A 24,733-nucleotide genomic window follows, 5' to 3' on the forward strand; every position below is an offset into this window, starting at 1 on the left:
GCCAGCACAGCAGTGCTGAGCCCCACGGCACTCTGTGGCCTGGAGTGTGGCACACAAATGCTGCTCATTGCAAGCTGTCTCAGTATCCCAGTCAGCACGTGTGGGGTTCTGCAGCTGACAGACAGGACCTGTGCAGCTGGGAGCAGCAGTCACCATGGCTGTGCCCGAGTGACCCGTTCCCCTCGCATGCAGAGCCCGTGTGCAGGGGGAGCTCAGCCCGGCCCCCTCTCTGCCCCCAGGTACATGTACTTCACCAACATGCAGGAGCGAGCGCCCCGCATCGAGCGCGCCGCCCTGGACGGCACGGAGAGGGAGGTGCTCTTCACAACAGGGCTGCTCCGGCCCGTGGCCCTGGTGGTGGACAACAAGCTCGGGAAGCTCTTCTGGGTGGATGCGGACCTGAAGCGCATTGAGAGCTGTGACTTGTCAGGTATGTGGCACGCGGGTAAATATTTGGAGCGTGTGTAGGACATGATTCCCTCTTTGATGCTGACCTCAGTAACTTCTGTCGCCACCGTTGCCAGTTCTGTGTAGACAGTCACAGACGGCAAATACTGGTGGGCTTCCATCTTTGATGTGATTGGAATAAATATGTCTGTAATGATTGCCACTCTCCAAGAGAGCCATTTGACCTGGTGTGTTCTGACAGCAGCTCTTTCAAGATCAGATTTAAATAGGTGTTGCCAGTCATGGAATGTCTAAATTACCTCCCCCGTGCCCTTTTTTTCCCTTCTGATTTGAAAAGTTTGCATAACTCTTCGGTTTTCTTTTCTCTGGAGTGCACAGCTTAGTAAACTAAGGTAGAAACAAATGGAAGGGGAATCGCTTTCCTCTAAGATGGATGGGTAAGACAGCTCGTCTGGAATACCAGTGGTGCAAAACAGTGGAGAGAGGTCAACTCATTGCAGTTTCTGCCTGTTAGTAAAATAAAGCATTAATCCACGTCTGTAGCCGTAGCACCATGTGGAACTTGGGGAGTGCTGTTGATCATTGACTTTGAGAAGCAGTTGGTGTGCTGAAGAAGTGATGAAATGGGCTTGCTCATCTGCTGAGCAGCGTAGCACAGAGGATTCCACGGCCCTACTTTCTCATTTGTGATTCATTCTTTCACCATTATCCGTATCAGGAGATGAAACTCGTGAGGGGAGTGCAGAGAGAGGTGGACTAGTGTGAGGGTATAGCAGCTGGGCTGTTCTGGTGATTTACATGTGCCATAAAAGGCTGATTCTCCAATTTTTTTGTGGCTCTTCTTGTCATGTAGTCACATCCTTTCCTTGTGGCGTTGAGAGGCAATGAACTAAAACAGGAGAAAAAAAGTCACTTTTTTTTATGGGGACAGTTCACTTCTGGGCACCTAAAACTGACTCAAGGTCAGACTCTGGTCTCCTCTTCCAGAAAGTGGAGGAAAACATGGAAGCTGGAGCTAGGGATGTGAAGCAGCCCATGCCTTTCATCAGTTATCAAGCTGGGTGAGGTGGTATTGTCAAACTGTCTGTGTAGCCACAAAATGGCCAGTCCAGGATCAGCATCAAGAGAACCTACCAAAATTTTTAGGAGAAAAGAACATAGGAGAAAGACAAAGACATGGCCTATGAAACAACCCATGTTTGGGAAGACAAGGTTGACAGAGTAAGACACGTAACGCAAAATGCATGAGAGATACTGAGAGGGTTTTGTCTAGTGATGAAAGGAGAAGCACTGTCGGAGGAAATCAGAAGTAAAATGACAAGATGGGAAAGCTCCATATCATGCAGGTGTTGTGGCTGAAGTGGTATCCACAAACGCAAAAAAGGGAGAGGAGGCACCAAAGAAGATGATGTGGAAATCACATGGCTTGAGAGAGGGGGAATCTACCAGGGAGAAGTGAATGAATTCAGCAGGTGGGACAGGATCAATATCTAGTGCTGCCACTGATAAAAAGGTGGCCCCCGTGTACCAGGAAGCCGTATTGCTTGACGAAGATGTAGCATGCTCAGTGGCCCAGGCTGTGCCCAAGTTTTCCTCTCGTATGTACACAAACAGCCTGTTTTCCCCTTAAATGTAGCATGCAAGCAAGGTTGAGTCTGAGCTAGCAGAGAAGCCAGGGGCAGGTGGCTCTTGCTTGTGATGTTACAGGTTGGAAGATGAGCTGTGTCCTTGCATGGTAGAGCATAAAATGAAGAGGAGTCTGTTATTATTGGTTTAGATCTAAGTCTTGAATGCATAATGGGACTTAGGTAAACTGATACCTGAACAAATCAGCAGCAGGGCCATCACTTGCTGGTAGTTGTATCCTGGGATTGCAGCTTCCACTGTACACATCCTTCATTTTTGTGACATTAAAATTCAATATAAGCATATATTTGCATACTGGATACATATTTTAATCCTATTCTTTGGCTCCTTTTACAATGAAAACTAAACTTTCTCAGTTAATATTGAACCACAGCTTTTGGTGCACATTTATTTGATGGGGTCACAGCTAAAGAATCAAACTCTCTGTAAGATAAAAGCAGGGGAAAGCTACAGGATTAAAAGAGAATGATGTTTATTAACGAGAGGATATGTATCATGTAGCCAGAAAACGCGCTGTATTTGATCCGTCTGAGCTCACTGTAATTTGATTCACTGAACTGTTGACTTTTTAAATGAGTTAACAGCATATTTTTATTCTAAAATATTTTGCAGTCTTGCATCAGAACTTCAGAAGAAATTTGACAGCCAAAGTTATGTTGGCTTTAATTAGTTCTCTAAAAAACTTTTTCTGAGCAAAACACTTTAAAATGAGCATATATTAGCAAAAAGATTTTAGTGTAAAGTGAGGCTGATGAATAAATAGGACCAAAGTTGTGTATAACATCCTTCATGCCAGTTAGACTGGTCTAGACAACCTGATTCCCTCACAGGCTTGGGGAGGTGGTGTGGTTGTGCAGGTTTCTGAAGCTTGCAGTACAGTCTGATTAACAGCATCCTGCTAAATCAGGGAATAACCTCAGATGTCCAGTGCTTATGTTTCAGAGAGGGATGAAAGAACTGTAAACCTAACAGGTTTCTTTATGAGGTTCTTGAATTTTTCAGTTGGAGTTGATGCTTTTTAGGCATTCATAAACCATTTGCAAGCTTGTCTGCTACACTAGTCAATTAAAAAGTTGTGGCTTATATTATTGTTGAAGTGACTAGAAAAGCTATAAAGTTGCTGCAGTGAAAATTTGCTTTGTTTTCAATTAGACTTTAAATAGAGGAATTGTGTGTCCTTCCAGCTTAATGTTCTTCACATATAACTATTGGTTTCCATCTTGAGAATGTTTCATTCTGGGAATCAAAGTATTTAATTACTGGGGAAATGCCACACTTCTTTACTTGTAACAAGTGTTGTCTTTTTTCTGACTGTATCTGTTGAAAATACCCTTTTATTTGTTCAGATTGATATTTTCATTTTAATCAGTCTTCTAAATAACAATTTAGTGCTATCATCTAGTGCTGTCAGTGCCCTTTGCCTCTGCTTTTAAAATTATTCATTATTAATTTGAACTGTCATTCACTCAAGATCAAATCCAACATAATTACAGTATAGGTTGATTGCTTATCCTGTGCCATCTCCAGCAGCTTCCCAAATCACCAGTGCCCAGCTTTTTGCAGATGAGGTAGAAGAAGAAGGTGTTTGATGTACACCCCCAAAACCCATTAAATGTAGCCTGTTTTGGGCCTCAACTGGGGAGATTCTTCAAACTGCAGGACAGGTAGCTTGCAAGTATTGCCTGACACCTCAGGTGTTCATGATGCCTTCAGGACATCCTTCATGAAACCAGCCTGCCTTTTATTTATAAATAAATGAGCAATTTAGCACTTAAAAAATCATGGAGGCAGAAGGATTTTTCTTTATGTTGAGTTAAAATGAGGCTTTACTATACTCCTGGTGTCTTGACCAAAGATGAAAATTGTGCTTTTGGGTCAAAAGGCTTAGCCTGGCAAAAGGACAGTTGTCTGTGAATGATGGAGTGACACTGAAGTTCACAGGAGCTAAGGGTGCTCCCTTCATTAGTAGAGCAAATGAACAGAGCACCCTGTGCTTTGCTCAGTGAGAACCTTCCTCAGTCCAGGTGTTGCCTGCTATTCCTGTGTTTTAAGGCTCGTTTAGTAGAAGAAAGAACTAACAGACTCTGAAATTGAAATAAAGGTTACGTTCCTATGCTTGGCTGAGCTCTACATAATTTATGCATCGAATTAGTTGAATCCCATGAGCGCTCATAGCACGTTTATTATGGATCCAGATTCCATAATATTTTGTGTAGATAATCAAAGCATCTTTTTTAAATGCAAGCAGATTTAAGATCTTTATTCCAAAATGAAATATGAGCACAGAAGCACCAAGTTAGCATTTTGTTTTGATTCCTTGTTTTAAAAATCAAATATATCCAGTACATTTAGGCATCCACAGCCTCTAAATGGTTTCTTTGAATTAATACATTAATCTGTAATCTGTTCACCTTAGGCAAGCATAACAAAAGCAACAATTAAATGCCACTAAGCATAGGGCAGCACACAGTACAAGACTGCAAGCAATTAAAGTTAAAGCAGTCATAAATGTATTTTAACTTAACCTGATTTTTGCATGTTGGTAGAGAGCAGATTTTGGCAGGTTTCTGTAGGGTAGAAGACCTGAGCATTTGGTAGCGTTCCTGTTTCAGAGCATACACATGGAAGGTGGGTTTGCTGAAGAAACAAGAGGTGAAGACAGAATTGTGGCTGTTCAAATATGAGCTCTTCTGTCCTGATCTTATCTCTGGCTGTGACACAGCAGAAGACAGGGTTGGTTTGTGTACTTGCCTCTCGCTTTGTATGATGAACGTGCTTTATTTGAGTAATGGAGGAGCTAATTGGTTATTTCACTCTTGCCTGTAGATTCCAACAAAGCATGCTGCTCAGTGTGAGTGTATAGTGAAGAATTTTGGCCCAAGAGCTACATCTGTGTTGATGACACAGGCTCTTGGGGACTGCACAGTTACACACAGCAGAGCGTGGGTGATCGTGGCTGGCTGTATGCAAGGAATGAGCTGTGTGCCATGTTGTATCTGCATGCCCTCAGGATGTGGCAACTAATTGCATTTACCTGAGTTGAGGCTGAATAAACAGGGCCTTGGTCTGCATAGACAGAGGAAGCCAGAGACTTCAGACCAAACTATTTTCAGGGTTTGGTTGGGTTGGGTTCTTTTAAGAAATTAGTTAAAAGTCAACTCATGTAAAACTAGTGTTTGTTTTTGGTGATCTCAGGTGCTAACCGTGTGACCCTGGAGGACTCCAACATTCTTCAGCCAATGGGACTCACTGTGCTGGGGAATCACTTGTATTGGATTGATCGGCAACAGCAGATGATTGAGAGGGTGGAGAAGATCAATGGGTACAAAAGGACTAGGATTCAAGGCCGAATTGCTCACCTAACAGGCATTCATGCTGTGGAAGAGCTTGATATGGAGGAATTCTGTGAGTTTATTTCAGTATCTGATGTCTCACTCTCAGTCACTGTCTCTCCAAGCCCTCATCCAGCTGAATATTTTAATAACATTGCCCAATGGGCTTCAAGGAAGAACGTCCTAGAACAGCAGGAGAAACAAGTTCCTTGTTCTTGTCCAAAGGAGTATTTCTGCACAGCTAGAATATGTGATTTCATGGCACTTTGTTACCTGTTTTGTAGTAGCATTATACAGAATCCATGATACAGGACTCACTGTAAAGCAACTTACAGTTATGGTGGTTAATTTTTTTTTGTATAGTCAAGTGATAAGACTTGGGAAGACCTTTAACAAGAAAGGAAAAGGTTTTACTTGCCTTTTCTCCAGGGGTTTCAGACCCCTTGCAAAGCACAACTGGTGTGAATCGGCACGATCAATGATGCAGAAGCCTCCAGTGAGAGAGGGAGAATGGGCAGGAGGCTCCTGCAATCCATTGTGGTGGATATGGAATTGTCCCATCAGAGGCAGAGCCATTTTAGGTGCTCCCTTCCAAGAGGGGTCATGGATACAGGACCTTCTTTTTCTGGACTGGTGGTCCATGTCCCTGTGGTCTGAGGGAGAGTCCTCAAGGTGGCAACTTTTATGCTCCTCCTGCTTAACAGGAATATAAAAGAGGATATAAAAGCACAAACAAGGCATGGAAAACAGAGGGTTAATGACAGTGGCCTTTTTAGACTTTGTTGTCCATGCTGAGTTGTGTCATAGAGGGAGGAGGGTACCTTTGTTTCTGATGGTTTCGTTTTTAGAAGAGACTGTTGCACTCTGCCACCCTCTGTGCCACATGCATTAGTTTCTGTGATAGCTGGAAGTATTTTCAATCCTGCCTGTGTGGGTAAGCTGCTACAAGGAAGGTAGTGCAATATGGAAATCATGGTTGATTATACTTGCTAATCCTCATCCAGATGTTCTTTTTTCTTTCATAATACCCATTTTTCTTCTTCTGTGCCATTTCTCATATTTTCAGTGTATTTCAAAGGTAATACTGAATGATGCAAAAAGTTTTTTTTCTTTAATTCTCAGCACTGTTAAAAAAATAAGATTATATCCCATGTGCTTTTTGGAAATGTTTATTTTTTATGGCAACACTACTGTTTTGTCTCAGTCACACTGATGGGAACCACCTTTTGCAGCTTTAAAACTGTCCAGCACAGGTGACCTCTGTTACAACAGGGGAGTAAAACTACATATGCACACATGTTCACATGTGTGAACTTTGGCCCAGAAATTATGACATCTATATTGTTTCTTCCAGTAGAAACTCCTGTCCTTACTAGACAACTTCTGTTGAGTAACAACACGTTACCCTACTTTACTAGGTGTAAAGAGTACATTGTTCTGCAGCATCACAAATAAGCACGGGCTGTAGCCCCACAGATCTCTCCAGCAGATGCTCAGCTGTCAGCTCGAAGAAACAGGCAGGAGACTGGATCTCCTCTGATTCTCTTGGGCTGGGGTCCTCAGACAGTGACCTCACTTCTCTACACTTGTTTGTATCCACCTAATGTTCATTTAGAATGGTGCTGTTAGGAGCTCTAGATACTTCTGGGCTCAGACCAGAAGTCTGGCTTCTCAGTGGCTGCTCAGTGCTTCTGGTGACTGATTTGGGAACACGAGCATGTAGCTTCCTAGCTTAAAAAATAAAATAAAAAAATTAAGTGTATGTGCTGACATGGCAGTTTTGTGAGTAACAGGGAAGTGGAGGGGCTAGCTAAGAACAGGTCTTCAAGATTAAGGGAGAATTCCTGATGATTTTGGGATTGGCATTCTGCAGTGAAATGTGTTAGTTCTCGATGTCTGGCTGCCCTTGAAATGCAGGTGGAATGCTTAGGTGCGTTGTAAACACGACCTTCTCAATTCTGCCTTCTCATTCCTCCTCACCTGAGCTCCCAAACTCTTCTTGGAAGTCATTTAAAGGTCTCCATATCACTCTGACTGGGAGAAATGCTTGTGAAGTGCTAACTCATCTTTGGAGCACTGAACTGAAAAATCCTGCATTTATCTCCCTATTAATTTGCAGTGGAACCTTGGTTCTGATTTCTTTTACGCTGTGTGATACTCTTTTCCGTGTGTTTCTCCAGCTGTGCATCCATGCTCCCGTGACAATGGTGGGTGTTCACACATCTGTATTGCCAAAGGGGATGGGACTCCAAGATGTTCATGCCCTGAGCACCTTGTGCTTCTGCAGAATCTCTTAACGTGTGGAGGTGAGTTATGTTTAACAGTACTGCTGAGCAGCTCACATGTAAGGCTGAGGGGGGTTGAGGCTGCATGCCAATCCAAAACATGGATGTCCTCATAGTGTTTTCCCTACGTGTGGTGCGTTGCGTCAGCTGTTAAATTGACCTTTTGTTCTACCAGCTGTTTTCTGCTTCAGATTTTGGACAGACATTGACTTTTCATTGTGAGGAGAATATTCTTGTTTGACCTTAGAATACTTGCAGCTTCGACTGAGATTGTTATAATTGTATAATGTGACACATTTGTGCTTTGAACAAACGGTTATGAGATGATCTTGGCTCAGCCCCTGATGACCTAGCAGCAGTATCTGTAGGTCCGACTCCCACAGTGTGATACTCCAGTCTTTCAAAGGAATTTGGCCTCATAACGTGAAACTGTACTGTATAGTTAGGAAATGCAGGGCAAAAGCCCCATTGTATCCTTTAATTAAGGTAGTTCTCCTCTCACCACATGGTGGACTTTGCCTTTTGACTTCCCTTTCACAATACCTGGATTTTAAAAAAGTGTTGTTACACATGCAGAGGGAATTGGAACCAAAACAAACCCCACATTGTTTCTTTCTGAGAAGTATCATATCTTAAATCATTTGGCTCTGTTGGTCCTCTTGACTTCTTTTATTGTATTCATTTTGCTGTGGGTTTCATTTTCTGGCTGAACTCTGAACTCCCATGGGACACACATTTTCATTATGAACCCTTTTCTTTCCCATGACCACAACATGCTATGTGGTTTTGGAGCAGTGGTGGTTACATCTGCAGGGGGCAGAAAAATCAGTCTACTTATATTTCTTTCTGTGCTGTTGCACAACATGGCCAGCAAGAGATTCTTACATCCCACTCCTTTATCTTAAGCTATAAATCTAAAAATTAAGGGTGCTCCATTTCAGTGTCTGTTTTTTTGGTTCTAATCCTCCACTAAGCCTGCAACAACTTTTTAACCCATCTCGTCTGTCGTAGTAGCAGCCAGTAGCCAGTGTTTCAGGATGGATTAATAGCTGTTTTGGCTGGAGAACATTTGTCACCTTATGAATACTTTTGACAAGTTTTTAAATGCAAGCTTGTGCTTGCCAAATGCAGTCATAATACAATATTAAATGTGGCTTTAAATGCAGAAGTACTAATCTGTCTGTTGAATTATGTTGAACAGCACACTCCTATCAAAATTTAATTCCAGAATTATCTCAGTGTGCGTATCTGGCATCTCTCTCTTACCTACAGCTGTCAGGTCATCCACTACGTTTGTAATTCTCATATCGCTGCACAAAACAATCGCGACATTTTCAACAAACAAATACATTTGGATTTTTATTTGCTTTTTTTTTTCCAAGCTCTTGATTCTACTTGAGTCTCATTCTGGAACGTTTGTCTCTAACAGAGGAAGGACAACAGCCCTTCAGAATTGGTTTGTGTAGCTCTAGGATCTGTAACACCACGCTCAGGAGAAAAACAGGGGTACAAATGTCTTGTCACTGGTTGCAGCTGAGAACCTTCTGTTGTGCTGGTTCTTTGGGAAGTCCATTCCTGAGCTGAGTGTTAGTGAGAGCTGGCTGGGTTTGTGGAGGAGTGTCACCATCCCCTGTCAGAGCACACCTCCAGCTTGCTCAGTGGTGTTGTCGTAGATGAGCTACAACGTGGTGCGGTGTTAACCCAAGTGGCAAAGCATCTGCTTAGAGCTTTAGCTGGCAGCAGCAGCTGTGGGGCTGTTAATTACATCACTGGGATTTCACCCAGCAACTTCTGAAGTCAGTGGAAATGTGTCTGCTGCAGCAGTGTTTTGAGATGCCCTCCTCATTTTGCACATAAGTAACTGCTACTGGTAACGACTGAAGGGACTCACGCATTAACTGTCGCTGTCATTGATACTCATGGTGGAAAAGTGTTTGCTAGTTTGCTGTAGGTGAGAATTGGAGCATTTTTTTTCAATAGATTCTTGATGTGCCTTGTCTTTGCCTTTTGACGTTCTGATGACAGCAACGGTGAATGCCTTACCATGGTTGTGTCTCTACCTGAAGCTGTAGCTGCTGCTTAATGCTACTGGTGTGTGATTGCAGCTTGAGAACAGCATAGATGCAGAATAGATTGGTGCCAGGATCTTGGGCCACTGACCTGTAGCCTAGAGACCATCCAGCAAGAAGACTTGCCTTAATGTTTAACAGACCTTTACAGATATTTTTTCACCATTCATATTTTTCAATTAGTATCTAACTTGGAAATTTGGTTTTGGAGAAACCATGGGGAAAATAGAGAAACCAATATTGTAGAAACAGATGTTCCGTCTTTTAGGTGTATTCATTGCCAGTTAACCCAATGTGCCAGGTTTTTTTAATGAATAATTGTTCCAGGCTAATAAAATGGCCTAATAAAATTGGATTAGAATTGTGTGAAATGTGCTTTGCAGTCAGAAATTGAGTATTCATTTAAATTTAGGTGCATGACATTGTCTTCCAAAAGGTGGCTGTTAGAGCCAAAGTAAGTGTTTGGAGCTCCTGTAGTGCTCTCCTGCTGGAGCGTGCTTCCCCCATCAACAGGCACCCAGGTGTCGTTATGAAGTTGGCAAAATTTCATTCCCTATGCAAAATCATATTTTTCTTTCCAAAGGAATCTTAATATTATGTCACAGAAGAACTTCAGTCTTCACAAGTGTGTTTTTCTTGGAAAAAGTCCATTGCATTTTCAGACTGTTGTAAGGGCTAAAATTGAATATACAAATGTGACTGGTTCTCTCTTTCTCCAGAGCCCCCAACGTGTTCCCCAGACCAGTTCACCTGTGCCACTGGAGAGATTGACTGCATCCCGATGGCGTGGCGCTGCGACGGCTTCCCAGAGTGTGATGACCAGAGTGATGAAGACAGTTGCCCCATATGCTCTGCCTCTCAGTTCCAGTGTGAGAAGGGACAGTGCATTGATGCACACCTGCGGTGTAATGGAGAAATTGACTGCCAGGATAAATCTGATGAAGCAGACTGTGATAGTAAGATTAATTCTCCTGACCTTGTGGTTCTAACATAAGCGTCCGTTTGGGATTCTGACTGTTCTTGATACATATATGTATGATTTTTAGTTTCAAATAGGGGAAAACAGCCTTAACCATGAGCCTAAATAAGCTATTCACTGATTTTATTTTTCTTTCCCTCCTCCTTGTTCTGTTGCTCCAAATAAACTCTGTAACTACAGAACTGCTGACCATGAGGTAGGTGAGGGAGAGTATTATCAGTCCATGATCAGAACGAAAACAGGAGGGGAGCTGGCAGATCTTGCCACCCCTCCCCCCTCCCCTGCGTAGCTGCCGCTCTGGCTCGGGCCGTTTCCAGTGTCCGCTTCCCCTTTGGACAATGGTCACTGCAAGGTGCCACAGGGAGGAGGAGGTGGACTGAATCCTGTGGCTGAACTGGCTGTTCAGAGAGTTCACTCTTAGCAAGCTGATGCTTCTAGTTCTGGATTCAGCTTTCTGTGAGAAACCTGTGGAATGATGTCCAGGGAACTCGTGCTGCTGCGGCTGCTTGGTGTGCAGTCAGCTGTAGGACCTGGGTCCAGGAGAGAACCATGGCTGGATGCATTGGCATCGTCCTGTGGTGGATGGGAAAACCTGCATATTCTGGGTCTGTTGTCAGGGCATAGCCTAAACAGACGCCTGACTGTGAGCTGGCACCATGGCTTCCCACTGCTGTACAGACGTGCAGGAGCCTCCCCAGTAGTGTGGCTCATGCTCTGTGAAGCCTCAGGGCCCCTGGCTCTACTCACTTAGTGGCTAACCATCGCCACTGGGCCAGCAGGGTGGGGTTTTGTGGATGTTTCAGTGGGCAATTTTGTGACTTCATAATGTCTTCTGAGCCTGCACACCAGAACACCGGTGCCTTCTTTGCAAGCAAGATGATCAGCCATGTCCAGGTTTCTGCCTTTCTTGTGGGAGGTGTTACTTACTTCTGTACTGCTTCATCAAGAGGTTTTGTTTTGTCCACCATGGAGCCCATATGTTGTGGAGTGGTGGCGTTACCCACACACAGTCTAGGCAGAATGTGCATTTGTTCATCCCCTGTGTAATGGTGGGCACTGCGAAGCAAACTTCATGCCAGTGTTCCTGGCATTGTATGAGCTCTAGGTGCCTGCTTTGCCCTGCACAGACCCTTTGAGGACACAGATGAGCCTTATCAGCTGGTCTAGAGTAGTCGAAGACACATTTCTTCAGTGGTTTGAGTGCTCAGTGGTTGTACACCTAGTCCTCTCCAAGCACTTGGGCTACCCAAGACAAGACTTTTGTCCAGGATGCTGTCTGACTCTTCCCTAGAAGGACTATGAACATAGTCAGTGTCCAGGGTTAGTCTGAGGGAGCTGTAGCAAATGTGACTTCTGTAGTCCTCGGGAATCTTTACAGGCCATGGCCTGAGCAGGTTCCTGAGGAAAATGAAACCTATGTGCCTTTCTTAGCCCTTAGCATGTGTCAGACTGCAACCCACCGTGTTTGGGGAAGGAAAAGTGCCATGTAGCACTTTCTCATTCTTTATATGGGTTATACTAAGGTGGTGAGACAGAACCCTTCTACTGGACCTCATGCATCACAGGAATTGCCCTCTTGTCAGAGCAGTGACAGTTGCTGCCTTTCCATATGTCTGAGGCAAATGCATTGGTTCTATCAGAAGCCACTTCTGTCCCCTGGTTTCCCAAGGCAGACTTTTGGAGAGTTGAATCTGAAGCATTGGCACAAGGGTTGCAGACTATGACTGGAAGTGGCCAAAGAAGAGCCCTGGATATGTTCATAGTTCTTGTCCCACATCTTCAGGACTGTGGCTTCCATCTGCTTGCATTTATTGTGGCACTGCCAGCTGTTCCTCTCATACCCAGTGAAAGTCACAAGCTTAGCAGTCTCTTGATACTGCAGCTGGATTGCCATGCCACTGTGTCCCCTCTGCAGCACAGGTTCTGTGCTCCCAAGTTGTCCGTTGCTGTATCAAGAAGAAACAAGGAGTCCAACAGGGCAGGACAGCAACAGAAGGTACATAAGAAAGGAAAGGATATTAAGACAGAAGTCTTGATGGAAGACAAAAGAGAAGCAGCCAATTGCAAGAATAAGTAGAGGGCTGGTATCATTGGCAAATAGGAAGGTGCACCAAGAACTTGGTCCTTCTCGTTATGCAAGACCATGAATGGTGAGGTGGAAGCTCTAGATGGCTTTAGAGCCTTCTGTCAACACCTGTGTGTTTTGTATGCACTGTAGGACCTTGTGGAGCCGCATCCAACTTACTGGGGGCCTAACAATGCATTTGAAGCTTCTAGCTAAGTTTTTTTCTCTGTAGATAATTTAGCTCTCTTCCATGAGAGCTGCTTTGTGAGCATGGCTGTTCAGGAGGCCCACTTCACAAAACCACCAGTGCTGTGATCCAAAACAGGAATATGGATCTTCTCCTCCAGAAGAGAAGAGCCTTTTTTCTCTTTGCATCAAATAACCTATACTGTGCACCTTCCAGGACTGCTGATTACTAGCCCTTGTAAGTCTCTTTACTGATCATTGAATATGCTTTCACTGGATGGAGACTTGAAAGTTAATTAACAAGTCAATTTTGCTGAAACAGGTTTCTGAATATAGATAAAAAATATAGCAGATAACTTTGTTAATTATTGTTAGAGATTCTTGCTGATTTGATCCGTTTTTCCCCAACAAGACTGATTTGAAAAAGGCTGCAGAGCTACGGGGATCAGAGTTTTATTTTAGCCCCACTCAGCAGGATGTGTAACAACAAAAATTAAGACTAAGAGAAATGTAGATTTGCATTTTTCCCACAGCAGCAAAGAAGGTGCTTAAGAAGGACATGGAGCTGTTAAAGCAGGTCCAGAGAAGGGCAGCAAAGCTGATGAAGTGTCTGGGGAACATGGCTTGTGAGGAGTGACTGAGGGACCTGGTGTTCATTAGTCTGGAGAAGAGGAGGCTGAGGGGAGACCTTCTGGCTCTCTACAGCTCCCTGAGAGGAGGCTGGAGTGAGGTGGGGGTTGGTCTCTTCTCCCAAGGAACTAGTGATAGGACAAGTGGAAATGGGCTCAAGCCAGGCCGGGGGACATTTGGATTAGGTGTGAGGAAGAATTTCTCTCCTGGCAGAGCAGTGAGACATTGGCCCAGGCTGCCCAGGGAGGTGCTGGAGTCCCCAGCCCTGGAGGGGTTCAGAAAATGTGTAGACACAATTCTTCAGGCCATGGTTTAGTGGCCATGCTAGTATTAGGTGATGGTTGGACCTGATGATCTTGGAGGTTTTCTCCAAACTTAATGATTCTGTGGTTCTGGTGCCTGCCTGGTCACAAGATGAAACACACCATGGCTTCATGTATCACATCTTTTGGTTTTCTTAAGATGCTGAAATGCTCCCATGCAAAGCAATACTGAGTGTTTTCTTTCTTCTGTGCAGCAATCTGTCTACCCCACCAGTTCCGGTGTGCGAGCGGGCAGTGCATCCTCCTGAAGCAGCAGTGTGACTCCTTCCCAGACTGCCTCGACGGCTCTGATGAGCTTGTGTGTGGTGAGATGTCCTTCCCTGAGATCCCAGTGAAGTGTTCAGGCGCAGTGTCCTGTGTCCCTCTGCAGAGCCCCAGGCTTTGCACAGCAGTACTCTTCCAGGGAAGCCCACTGAGTCCTGGGCAGACACTGTCACAGTTGTGTTTGGCTTCTGAATGTAGCCCTGCACTTCACTGCTCTGTGTGGCAGGAGCGTGAGCTGGCCACGTGGTCTAGCAAGGCTCTAATGCTCTTACCCCAGCTAATGCAGGAGGAGCAGTAGTGAAGATGAACTGAAATCCCAGTGTTACTTCAGGCTGGTTCTAAAATGGTGTACAGGATAAAATGTGGCCTTGTTTAGGTGGGCCTCCAGATCAATACCAGGGGGACCTAATTCTACTGCGCTCAGTACCTTGGAACTTACAGAGCTGCTGCTCAGCTTGGAGTGGATTTGAAAAATGCACAGTCCTGTCCACTGCAATCACAGGGTCAAGTTGGAGGCTAATGGTTTGGAGGAGCTAGCATGCAATGAGCAAGGGTGCACAAGACACCACAAGCTGGTCTCTTCAAGTGCAGGTAGGAAAAGAATATTAGGAGAGACCTTGATTTTTCTGCGCAAAAGGTGACTTGGAGTTCTTGTGGCAGTAGGTATATGCAGGTCACAGGCACACTGATGGCAGTTGCTGTGTTATTCCTTAGTGGGGTCTGTTATTTTGCAGTCCATGGTGGACAGTAATATGCATTTAATTGTGCTCTGCTGTCTATTTCCTTCTTTTGGCACCATTTGGGTGTCTAGTGCATGAAGTTTTCAGGCAGCAGGGCAGATACAAGGGGCTTTTAGTACCTCATGAGTGGTTTAGGACGAAAGAGAATAGATGTGCTAATCAGTCAGGAATTCCTTCTGAGCACATATCCCTTGTTAACACTCTGCTTAATAAGGTTTTGAAGCTCCAGCTTCCAGAAGCTGGGCCACTGCTGAGATGAGAGGAGGGGTCACCAGGTCTGGTCAGGGTAACCTCGTTTCTTCTGTCCATCCTCGTGGTGGGTACAGCACGGAAGAGTGTATTTCACGAGCAAGGGTGATGAAAGGAGCCCAAGTACTGAACAGAAGAAAGGGCTTAAGGAGTGGGGACAAGAGCTGTGCAGCTCTCCTGGTGGAAATGTCATACTGAGCGTGCCTCTTGTGCCTCTCCCACAACTGCCATTTATCTCTCAGCTCCCACCCAGTTCCCCCGTCCCCTGCGTAATGCAAAGCCACTGCTTCCTTTTTTTAGTGTATTTTCTGTATGCACTTGTCAAATGGTGGTTCTGCCAAGTTAATGTGGGTGATTCCTGTTTGCACCTTGGTCCAGTCCTGCCGTTAGGTCTGGACAGATTTGAGGCTGTGTCTCCTCGGGAGGCTCGCTGTGGAATGGAGCATTCTGTGGTTTCCTGCTTGGCTGAGGGAAAGAATTCAAGTAGGGAATAAAAGTGATTGCTAATTTTGGTAAGGATCTTACATTCAGAAGAAGCTAGGTTTAACCAAAATAAGAATTGTGTGTTTTAAAGTAGCTGATTTTGGAACATGTTTTAATTTTGGCTCTGATTTTTTCTAGTGTCATATCTGAACTAATGTGACTTTTTGAAAGGTAGGGTCTTAGGTGACATAAAAGCTGTCATGCAGTAATAAGTGTGAAAAGTAGATAAAGAATTTAATACAGAAATGAATTCTTGATGCTGAGCGGTTAGGATCTTGTGGTAGATCTTTGCTTTTCCTTTATCCTCCTCAAATTCCAAATGTTTTTCATTCCCTTCCACTGAGAGGAATGAAACCAGAAACACTGGAGAAAAACTGTATAAAGTGAAGGCTTGAATCTTATGTGAACTATTTCCCTTCTTACAGCTTCATTAGGGAGAGAAAAGGGGTCAGTAGTTTGATCTGAACATGTAAAATTTATAAGCCTTGGCCAAGTTTATTTTGATTTTTTCACTTCATTAATAAATATTTTTGTATATGTAAAAAAATAAAATCATAAATGTGTGAATCACATGGGGAAAAAAACAACAAACACAAACATTTTCAATGAAGAATGTCACTTTTTTTGCAAAAACCATAGAGGTGTAAGGTTTATTTGGCGAGAATTTTGAATGAGTTACCCGTAATCTGGAGGAGATCTGATACGTAGACTCATGTCAAATGCTGCAGAACTTTCACTTATTTAACATTGGGCTATATAGGGGTAAAAGAAATAAGAAGTAGAAAGGATTTGAGATATTCTGGATTGTGCTTTCCTTCCAACTTGTGAACTTTTTTTTAGAAAGCAGATAGTATTTTACAAAGAGAAATTATTCTATTTTAAGGCTGATATTAATTAGCTGGGAAGACATCCACTGCTTAATACACATGGTAGCTTCCCTAATGGAAAAAAAATCTTTCATTTTTTTAAGGTTATTGCTAGCCTAAATGGCAAGTTTCCTCTCTGATTAAAGACTTGGCTGTCTAAGTGTCCCGTATCCTTAACCTGTAAAATTTGGGGGGAAGAAAAGGAAAATTTCTAGGCTGTTGTTAGATCAAGTTGATAAGTAATGCTGTTATGAGATTAATTGCTAGGCAGAAAGGGTTGCTAAAATTGCTAATAGTGCTTTATGTATGTGGAGAGCAAGAGGAGGCGTGAAGCTGTGTGCCCTGAAGCAGTGTGGAGTTACAGGTGCCCCAGCCTGATGCAGACTGCCCCAGCCCCGGGTGGCTGGCTGGGAGCTGGCTGCTGGGCCGCAGGAGCGCGGGGACGGCAGCGCACACGTCCTGTCCTGTCCTGTCCTGTCCTGTCCCAGACCACGGCAGAGAGGGGGCATCGAGGCACCCTCAGGGGGTTCATAGGCAACACCAAATGGAGCAGGAGTGTTCCTCTGCTCGAGGGTCGGGGGGCTCTGCAGAGGGGTCTGGACGGGACGAATCCATGGGGCAAGATGAGCTGTAGGAGGTCCAGCAAGGCCAAGGGCTGGGTCCTGCACTTGGTCACAACCACCCCAGGCAATGCCGCAGGCTGGGGAAGAGGGGCTGGAAACTGCCTGGGGAAAAGGCCCTGGGGGTGCTGGTGGGCAGCTGGCTGAACAGGAGCCAGCATGTGCCCAGGTGGCCAAGAAGGCCACCAGCATCCTGGCCTGGATCAGAACTAGTGTGTGGAGCAGGGCAGGCATTGTGGCCCTGGACTCAGCACTAGTGTGGCCACAGCTTGAGCACTGTGCTCTGTTTTGAGCACCACGTTGAGATGCTGGAGCAGGTCCAGAGAAGGGCAAGGAAGCTGGGGAGGGCTCTGGGGAACATGGCTTTTGAGGAGCAGCTGAGGGACCTGGGGGGGTTCAGTCTGCAGAAGAGGAGGCTGAGGGGAGAACTTCTGGCTCTCTGCAATTACTTGAAAGGAGGTTGCAGTAATGTGGGGATTGGTCTCTTCTCCCAACTTACTAGTATTAGGACAAGAGGAAATGGGCTTAAGTTGCACCAGGGGAGGTTTTGATTGGACATGAGGAAGAATTTCTCTCCTGGCAGAGTGGTGAGGCCTTGGCCCAGGCTGCCCAGGGAGGTGCTGGAGTCCCCAGCCCTGGAGGGGTTCAAAAACGTGTCAATATGGCACTTGGGGACATGGTTTAGTGGTCCTGGTAGTGTTGGGGTGATGGCTGTACTTGATGATCTTGGAGATCTTTTCCAACCTTAATGATTCTATGATTCTATTCTGGGATTCTATACATATTGTCCTATGTTTAATGATTGCCTTTATTTTTTTCTGCTCTCTTTCCAGAAAAATCCAAGCCAGCCTCAGATGAATCGCAGCCCCACAGTAGTGCCATCGGTCCTGTCATTGGCATAATACTGTCACTGTTTGTCATGGGGGGAATGTACTTCGTGTGCCAGCGAGTGGTGTGCCAGCGCTATGCTGGCCCCAACAGTCCTTTCCCACATGAGTATGTCAGTGGCACCCCTCACGTGCCTCTGAATTTTATTGCTCCAGGAAGTTCCCAGCATGGCACTTTTACTGGTAAGGACCTCGCGTCTGATCAGCACCATGACGTGGTCTGGAGCTGGAGTTTCACGGGTTATTAGGAGTGCTAGATGCAGAGCTCTCCCAGAGCAGGGACCAGACCTTGACCTGCTGGGTGGTTTTGGTATAAAGCCATCGTCTGGGCCAGATGTGCAGAAACTGTCACACGCCTCTCATTGGCAATCTTGACAGCTTTTCAAATGCAGTTTGAAAAATGCTTCATCTGCACGGGTATCTATGTTTTTGATAGAAAATCTACAGTATTTTGCCAGTGAAAACATCTTATTTCAACAGTTCATTCTGATATATGTAATAAAGTCTGGATTTTGTGTAGTACTTCATCCCCAAGGCCTGTGGAATACTATGGAGAGTAGTGACCCACGTGAAGTATTGGAAACTAAGAATGTGTGTGCCTTCAGTCCTCTAGTGAGAGCTCTGTTGGGTTGTTGTGTCTTGTACTCAGATGTCTTTGTGTCTGTCCTGTCCATCAAAGGTCTTTACACAGTTTTGTCTTGTCTGCTCAGGGTGGAGAAGTTCCACCACAGTGGAAAGAAGCAGAGGGAAGAAATGCAGCATCTTAATTTACTGTAACACTGAAAAACAGGGAGTGAAGCTCCCTTCTCAGAGTTTCGACAGTAAATGTGGAAGAACACAGGCAGTCTGGGTGGGATTTTTCTAGTCTGGCTGCTCATTGTCTGAAGTGCCACGAAAACAACCTCTGGTTTAGCCCATCTCTGAGACAGCGTTCCTCTGTGCTTTTGGGAGAAGTACTGAATTCCTGTGTTGCAGTCCTCTGCCTGAAAATGATGTGCCTCAAATTATTTTACAAATGTGAAATACACTTTTCGTAGAGGAAATCAAAAATTCTTAACTACAAAGCCCTAAGAAGAAAGATTCTCTCTTCATATTGTTCAGGAAGCTGGAAAGTAAATGTTTATCAAGTTGCCAGGCAGGGTGAGAATATAAGAAACCTGTATGTCGGAGTGCTTGGAGTCTGCATCTCATGTCAGCTGAAAATCAGATAGACCATAAACTTAAAGACACTTTAAGTATTAAACAGGTTCTTGAGATGTGCTGATTGTTGTTTTCTTCTAGCCGTGGCTTTGAAGGTAGCCACATGCAACTTAGGTTTAGCCTTCCTCACACTTTAATGGCTATGGTCAGCTGTTCCTGCTTCAGTTATGTTCTTATGTTTATCAAGAGGTTTTTGTGGTAAAATTTGAGGGTGAAATCATTGCTGTAGTGTTTTAAATTGGACTTCACACTAAAGCTTTTTTAATTAAAGCAAATATCTAGTTTTAATCTATACCTCTGCTAAACCAAGCTCTCTTCTCAAAATACTACCACTGATGTTAGTTCCAAAGAAAAGACATTTGTAATACCATGGCATTTTCAAAAAAGATAGGTGAATGATGATCACAGCTAGAGTCATTCTGCTTGTTATAAATACCTCCTGCATCTGAAAAAATGCTGAAAACTTCCCAAACTAAACCCTTCCACTAAGACTGAGTAGTCGGACAGGAAGAAGCTGAAAATGTATTGTCTGATTTAAGTGTATATTGGAGTAAAACAGATTTGAGAATCTTGTCTTCCCTTTTCCTGTCACTCGTATTTCCTTCCTTTTGCCTCTGCTGATTTTCAGTTTAAGCAGTGATTTTTTTTTCCATACAAAGAATTAATTTTTGCTGTTGTTCTTGTACTTGCAATTTCATTCCTTTGGATGGAAATGAAGACTTTGTAGGTCTCTAGCTTGTTTTTCTTGGACAACGTATAATGCTTTTTTTTTTGCAAATGCCTGAGTGTGTTTTATTTGAAAATTTGTTAGTTAATAATTAAGGTGAAAAGTTTGGATCAACTGTTCTAGAGCTTCCTTTCTCAGCAGAGTGTGAGAGCAGGTTGTGAGGAGTTCAGTGCTGCAGTGGGACAATAGATGGTCTAGGGGTGAGATGTTTTCTTTACAAAGTACATTGTTCCTTGTAAACATGAAGTTTGTAAATAAAACACTGTTCCTAAAGTGACAGCCAATAGTGGTGCATGGGTTTGCCAAGCTGTGGATTTGATTTCTGTTCTGCCTTGGTCCACGGAAGTGTGGTTTACTTACCTGTGTTTTCCTCACTGTCTCACTGCAGGCATCTCTTGTGGCAAGTCCATGATTAGCTCCATGAGTCTCATGGGAGGAAGCAGTGGTGCCCCCTTATATGACAGAAACCATGTTACTGGAGCCTCTTCAAGTAGCTCATCCAGCACTAAAGCCACTTTCTACCCACAGGTATGTCTTGAAAATATACCTATGAGTTAGGTATCTCCCACTTGTGAAGAAAAGGAAGATAAAAATTTGTGCTACTGATTAGAAAGTTAATAGTTTTTCTTGAGTGTTGCTGTTTATGATATACAGGCCCAGTCTAACACCCACTGAACTTCCCAAGAGGACTTTGTTGTAGTCCATCAGGATTACACAATGCTTTATGGTGTGCCAAATACTCTTATGAGTGTGATAATCAGCTGGGTTGTTCCTGGGCACTTCCATTCTCCTGTCTTGACTACCTTGGAGATGCCATCTTCTTTGTGCTTTGTAAACTTTGATGTCAGTGGCCCAGTGACATTTTGTCCTGCACAATGCTGCAGGCACACATAGAGTAAAGGCAGACAGGACTTGACAGGACTGGAGTGCAGACACAGAAGATGTAAGCTTGGCTTGCTGTTCAGGTAGTGCCGATTCTTGATTCAGAAAACCAAGTGCATGCACTGGGAGAAAACACAGGTACCAGCAGTGTTTGCTTTGCTTGGCATTTTTCACCTGTAGTTTAGGTTTATTTCTGGCTTTTAACTGTTGGAAGTGACAGAATTTTAGTCCCCATATTGGAGTTTCTTGAATTGAAAGGTATATGGATTAAGAGTATGTAGGAGAGACTTAACAGGTTGCTGTTTGCCAGCATTTTGTCGTATGACATTTTTTTTCCTTAGTTGTTCTGAGCAGAACGTACATAGATGGTTCTGTTCACACAAGCCTGCAGAGTCACTCTGCTGGCCACTGACATCATTTTTCAGTAGTATTGAATCAGGAGCCCACACACTGTGTGTGCCTACGTCCATTTCTGCTTGCCTGTCAATTGTGTCGGCATCTTGATTGATGGTGTTTTGACCAGGAGCAGATGTGCTACCTACCCCCTTTAAAGAAGGACAAAGATGGGGAGGCTTGTGAGCCTGTCTGTTGGTAGGGTAGGATTGGTTACTTATTTCTCACATGATCTTCTCAATGAAGCCATTGAGAAGCCAGTCACAGCTAGCAGAAGTTCAGAACTCAGCAGCCCTCCTAATTTAGCTTGTCTCTCCGTAAGGTGCTGAGCAGCTTGTGCCAGTGCCACACCGCAAGGCGCGGGCAGGAAGGGATGCCCTGCTGTCAGCAGCGCTTACGTACCGGAGAACCTGACCACAGGCATCCTGGCTGACCCGTTTCTGAACCAAATGTGAAATGGTGTTGATGCAGCTCAGGGCTCCAGTAGGAACAAACCCAGAAGCAGCATGTGGTACTCCTCCAAGGAAGGGGATTTCTGGGACGTGCTCCTGGGACACTGGCCATTCCCCGCAGGGGGCAGTGCGCGGTGTCAAAGCTTGTCTCCCCTCGCATGAATCTGGATGCAGGGCTTGTCTGATGTTAGTGAAGATGAGCTCAGCTTCATGGCCAGGGATCATTTTGGTAGACACTGCACAGTGAAGACCAAAACAACGATGTCCGTGCCAGTGATTTTACAGTGCTGTTGTGAGGGAGCAGAGGCAGAGGAAGGATGCTGTCGTGGTCACTGTGGCAGGCCGTGGCTTGCCAGGGTGCCCAGGGCAGGCTGTGTGCGACATGCTAACATCAGTAGCAAGGCCCCACCATCAAGAGCAGTGCTGTAATTTTCCACATTGGGAGGGATGTTTTTAGACCAGTGTCCTGCTTCCCATCTCAGGGGTTCTGCTTCCTACTGGGGGAAGAATCCTCCAGGACTCTGAAGCATAATGAACTGTTTTCCTAGTGTGAGGATCACCAGCACACCCAGGCTAGAGCAGGCTGTAACTGTACTTTACCTCTTAGGGTATTTGCATTGTGAACTGTGCCAAGATGATAAGTGTACAGAACAGCAGTAAAAAGGAAGCATCCAGGGAAGGACAAAGTTGTGTTAGTTATAGCAGAGGAACTGCCTTTGGGGGTGTATGTTCAGGGGCTGGGAGTGGAATAGACTTTATTTCCCACTGTTGTCTGCTGAGGACGATATCAGTCCTTATGTCCAAAGAGCCACACTGAGGTTCAGGAAAGTTGGGTCTAATTTCCAGCTTTACCCCAGCCTTCCAGTGTAACAACAGAGTGTCAGGGAAGAAAATTCCCTGTGCTGTGAGAACTTTGAAGGCCTGTAGCGTACCTAAGCCCAGAGTAAAGTTTCGTGATGAACTTCTGTGATCTTCAAAAATTCATTAACCAACCACCAAGGAGAGGAAACTAAAATAAGGATGAGTGACAGAATGAAGCCATAAATAGTATTTTCACAGTAAGTGGACTTATATCAGTATAAGTAACCCAAACTTTCACAGTGCTTTTTCCTGTTCTTCCTAGATCTTGAACCCACCTCCTTCCCCAGCTACTGATCGCTCCCTGTATAATGCAGAGATGTTTTATTCCTCAAACATTCCTTCAACCACAAGATCTTACAGGTACACCTTAGATAAAAGTTTTGATAAAACTATTAATCTGTCCTTTACTTTTGGATCTTAAGCAAAATGTTCTTGTTTAGACTTTACCTTATTTTAAAAAAAAACCTTTCTCTCTCTTAATAAATGACCATTCAGATCGAGGTTATATTAATTTTGATGTTAAATGTTGGCTTTGTGCTCGTATTTTGACACAGTAGAGTTTAGCACCTTTGAATACAGTGTTGCTGAGTAATGGTGCAATATGTATGTAGGTTAGATTACTGTGTAATAGTCACTTTAGCATCCTGTCTAGGGAAAGCTGGTGTTTTCTGTTCAGTTCCTCAAGCTTATCTTAAAACGCTTGACAAGTCAGCCTGTTTGTTAGTGACTGGGCTAAATGGTCATGGTGGTCTTCTCTAGCTGGTCAGGGGCTGGAAGAGGGAAATTGTGCCACTCAGATTCAACACAGCTCAGGTACTTCTTGTTGGGTTCCTGTGAAACCCTGCACTAAGGCTCATGGAGTGTGCTAATGAGCAGGCATCTTGCCTGAAGACACAGCACTGTTCATTTTCCGTCTTTCTCCTCCCTTTTTGCCCAGGCTGTGGAACCCAACTCATGCTTGTGCTTCTGTTGGTTTGCCTTGCAGGCCGTACCTGATACGAGGGATAGCTCCGCCCACAACCCCCTGCAGCACGGATGTTTGTGACAGTGACTACACCACCAGTCGATGGAAGGCCAACAAGTACTACATAGATTTAAACTCGGACTCAGACCCCTACCCCCCGCCCCCCACGCCTCGCAGCCAGTACCTGTCTGCGGAAGAGAGCTGCCCTCCGTCTCCTGCCACGGAGCGAAGCTACTTCCACCTCTACCCCCCCCCACCCTCTCCTTGTACAGACTCCTCATGACCTCAACAGAAGGACCTTTTCCTGTAAATATTTTAAAATATGAACAGATTTTAAAATATATTTTATGATTTAAAAATAAATCGGGGTGGGACAGCCAGTACCTGTCTGCGGAAGAGAGCTGCCCTCCGTCTCCTGCCACGGAGCGAAGCTACTTCCACCTCTACCCCCCCCCACCCTCTCCTTGTACAGACTCCTCATGACCTCAACAGAAGGACCTTTTCCTGTAAATATTTTAAAATATGAACAGATTTTAAAATATATTTTATGATTTAAAAATAAATCGGGGTGGGAATTAAAGAAAAAAAAGAAATGTGAAAAAAAATGGGTGGGAGGGATGGGACTGTGTGAAATTGTACAGAGGAAGAATATTTATAAAATTGATTTTTTTTAACTTAATTTCCATTCTTTCGTGCCATATTTGCCTTTTTGGAGTCATGAAAATTACTTGGTCTCCAAAGGATTTGGACAGGGAATGTTGAGCCTTTTTGCATTTTCAAGTCACCTTTTTACCTTCAAAGTGTATGTAATTCTTTTTATTAATGTGAGAAGAGAAAGCAGAGTGGCTTGTGGGGGGGGGGAGGAGTCTAGAGGAAGGTGTAAGTTTTTCACAGAGAAGAAATACATGTTTAAATAAAATGGCCCATATCTGATCCCTTCAGCACCACTGGGAGAAAACGTGCAAAGATCACAACCCTCAGATGCTCCTGTCTGCAGCTGGACTGAATGCTTCCCAGCAGAATTCTTATGCTGAGGCCTGAGTTTCAAACCTCCCTCTCCTGTTGCTTACCCCTGAACTGGAAGAACACTTCTTTTGGCCAAAACTTGCAGCTTAACTAGGCACAAAGGCATCATGCCCTCGTCTGCACATGGCCAGTTCTGGAGCTGGTTCAAGCTAAGAGAGACACCCTAAGAACCTCGATGTAGCGCCGGTGCCTTCG

At 44.5% G+C, this 24,733-nt stretch overlaps 1 protein-coding gene across 1 annotated transcript; it reads left to right on the forward strand.

Moving 5' to 3' along the window:
* Nucleotides 1-245: 245 nt before the first annotated feature.
* Nucleotides 246-24,191, forward strand: LOC103778081 (low-density lipoprotein receptor-related protein 5-like). Its single transcript, XM_008945652.1, has 10 exons — nucleotides 246-430; nucleotides 5,251-5,460; nucleotides 7,568-7,693; nucleotides 10,461-10,697; nucleotides 14,119-14,229; nucleotides 17,980-18,216; nucleotides 20,349-20,488; nucleotides 22,811-22,908; nucleotides 23,534-23,692; nucleotides 23,894-24,191. The coding sequence occupies exons 1-10, from the start codon at nucleotides 259-261 to the stop codon at nucleotides 24,036-24,038; spliced, it is 1,635 nt and encodes a 544-aa protein (XP_008943900.1). The 5' UTR covers nucleotides 246-258; the 3' UTR covers nucleotides 24,039-24,191.
* Nucleotides 24,192-24,733: the final 542 nt, after the last annotated feature.

Source organism: Merops nubicus, unplaced genomic scaffold, assembly GCF_000691845.1.
Source record: "Merops nubicus isolate BGI_N331 unplaced genomic scaffold, ASM69184v1 scaffold20418, whole genome shotgun sequence".
NCBI lineage: Eukaryota > Metazoa > Chordata > Aves > Coraciiformes > Meropidae > Merops > Merops nubicus.

Bases quoted from the DNA above. Each gene is read 5' to 3' on its own strand.
- LOC103778081 (XM_008945652.1), top strand. From the start codon at position 259: ATGCAGGAGCGAGCGCCCCGCATCGAGCGCGCCGCCCTGGACGGCACG. The intron at 5,461-7,567 runs GTGAGTTTATTT...GTGTTTCTCCAG, and splicing joins GCTTGATATGGAGGAATTCT to CTGTGCATCCATGCTCCCGT. The intron at 7,694-10,460 runs GTGAGTTATGTT...CTCTTTCTCCAG, and splicing joins GAATCTCTTAACGTGTGGAG to AGCCCCCAACGTGTTCCCCA.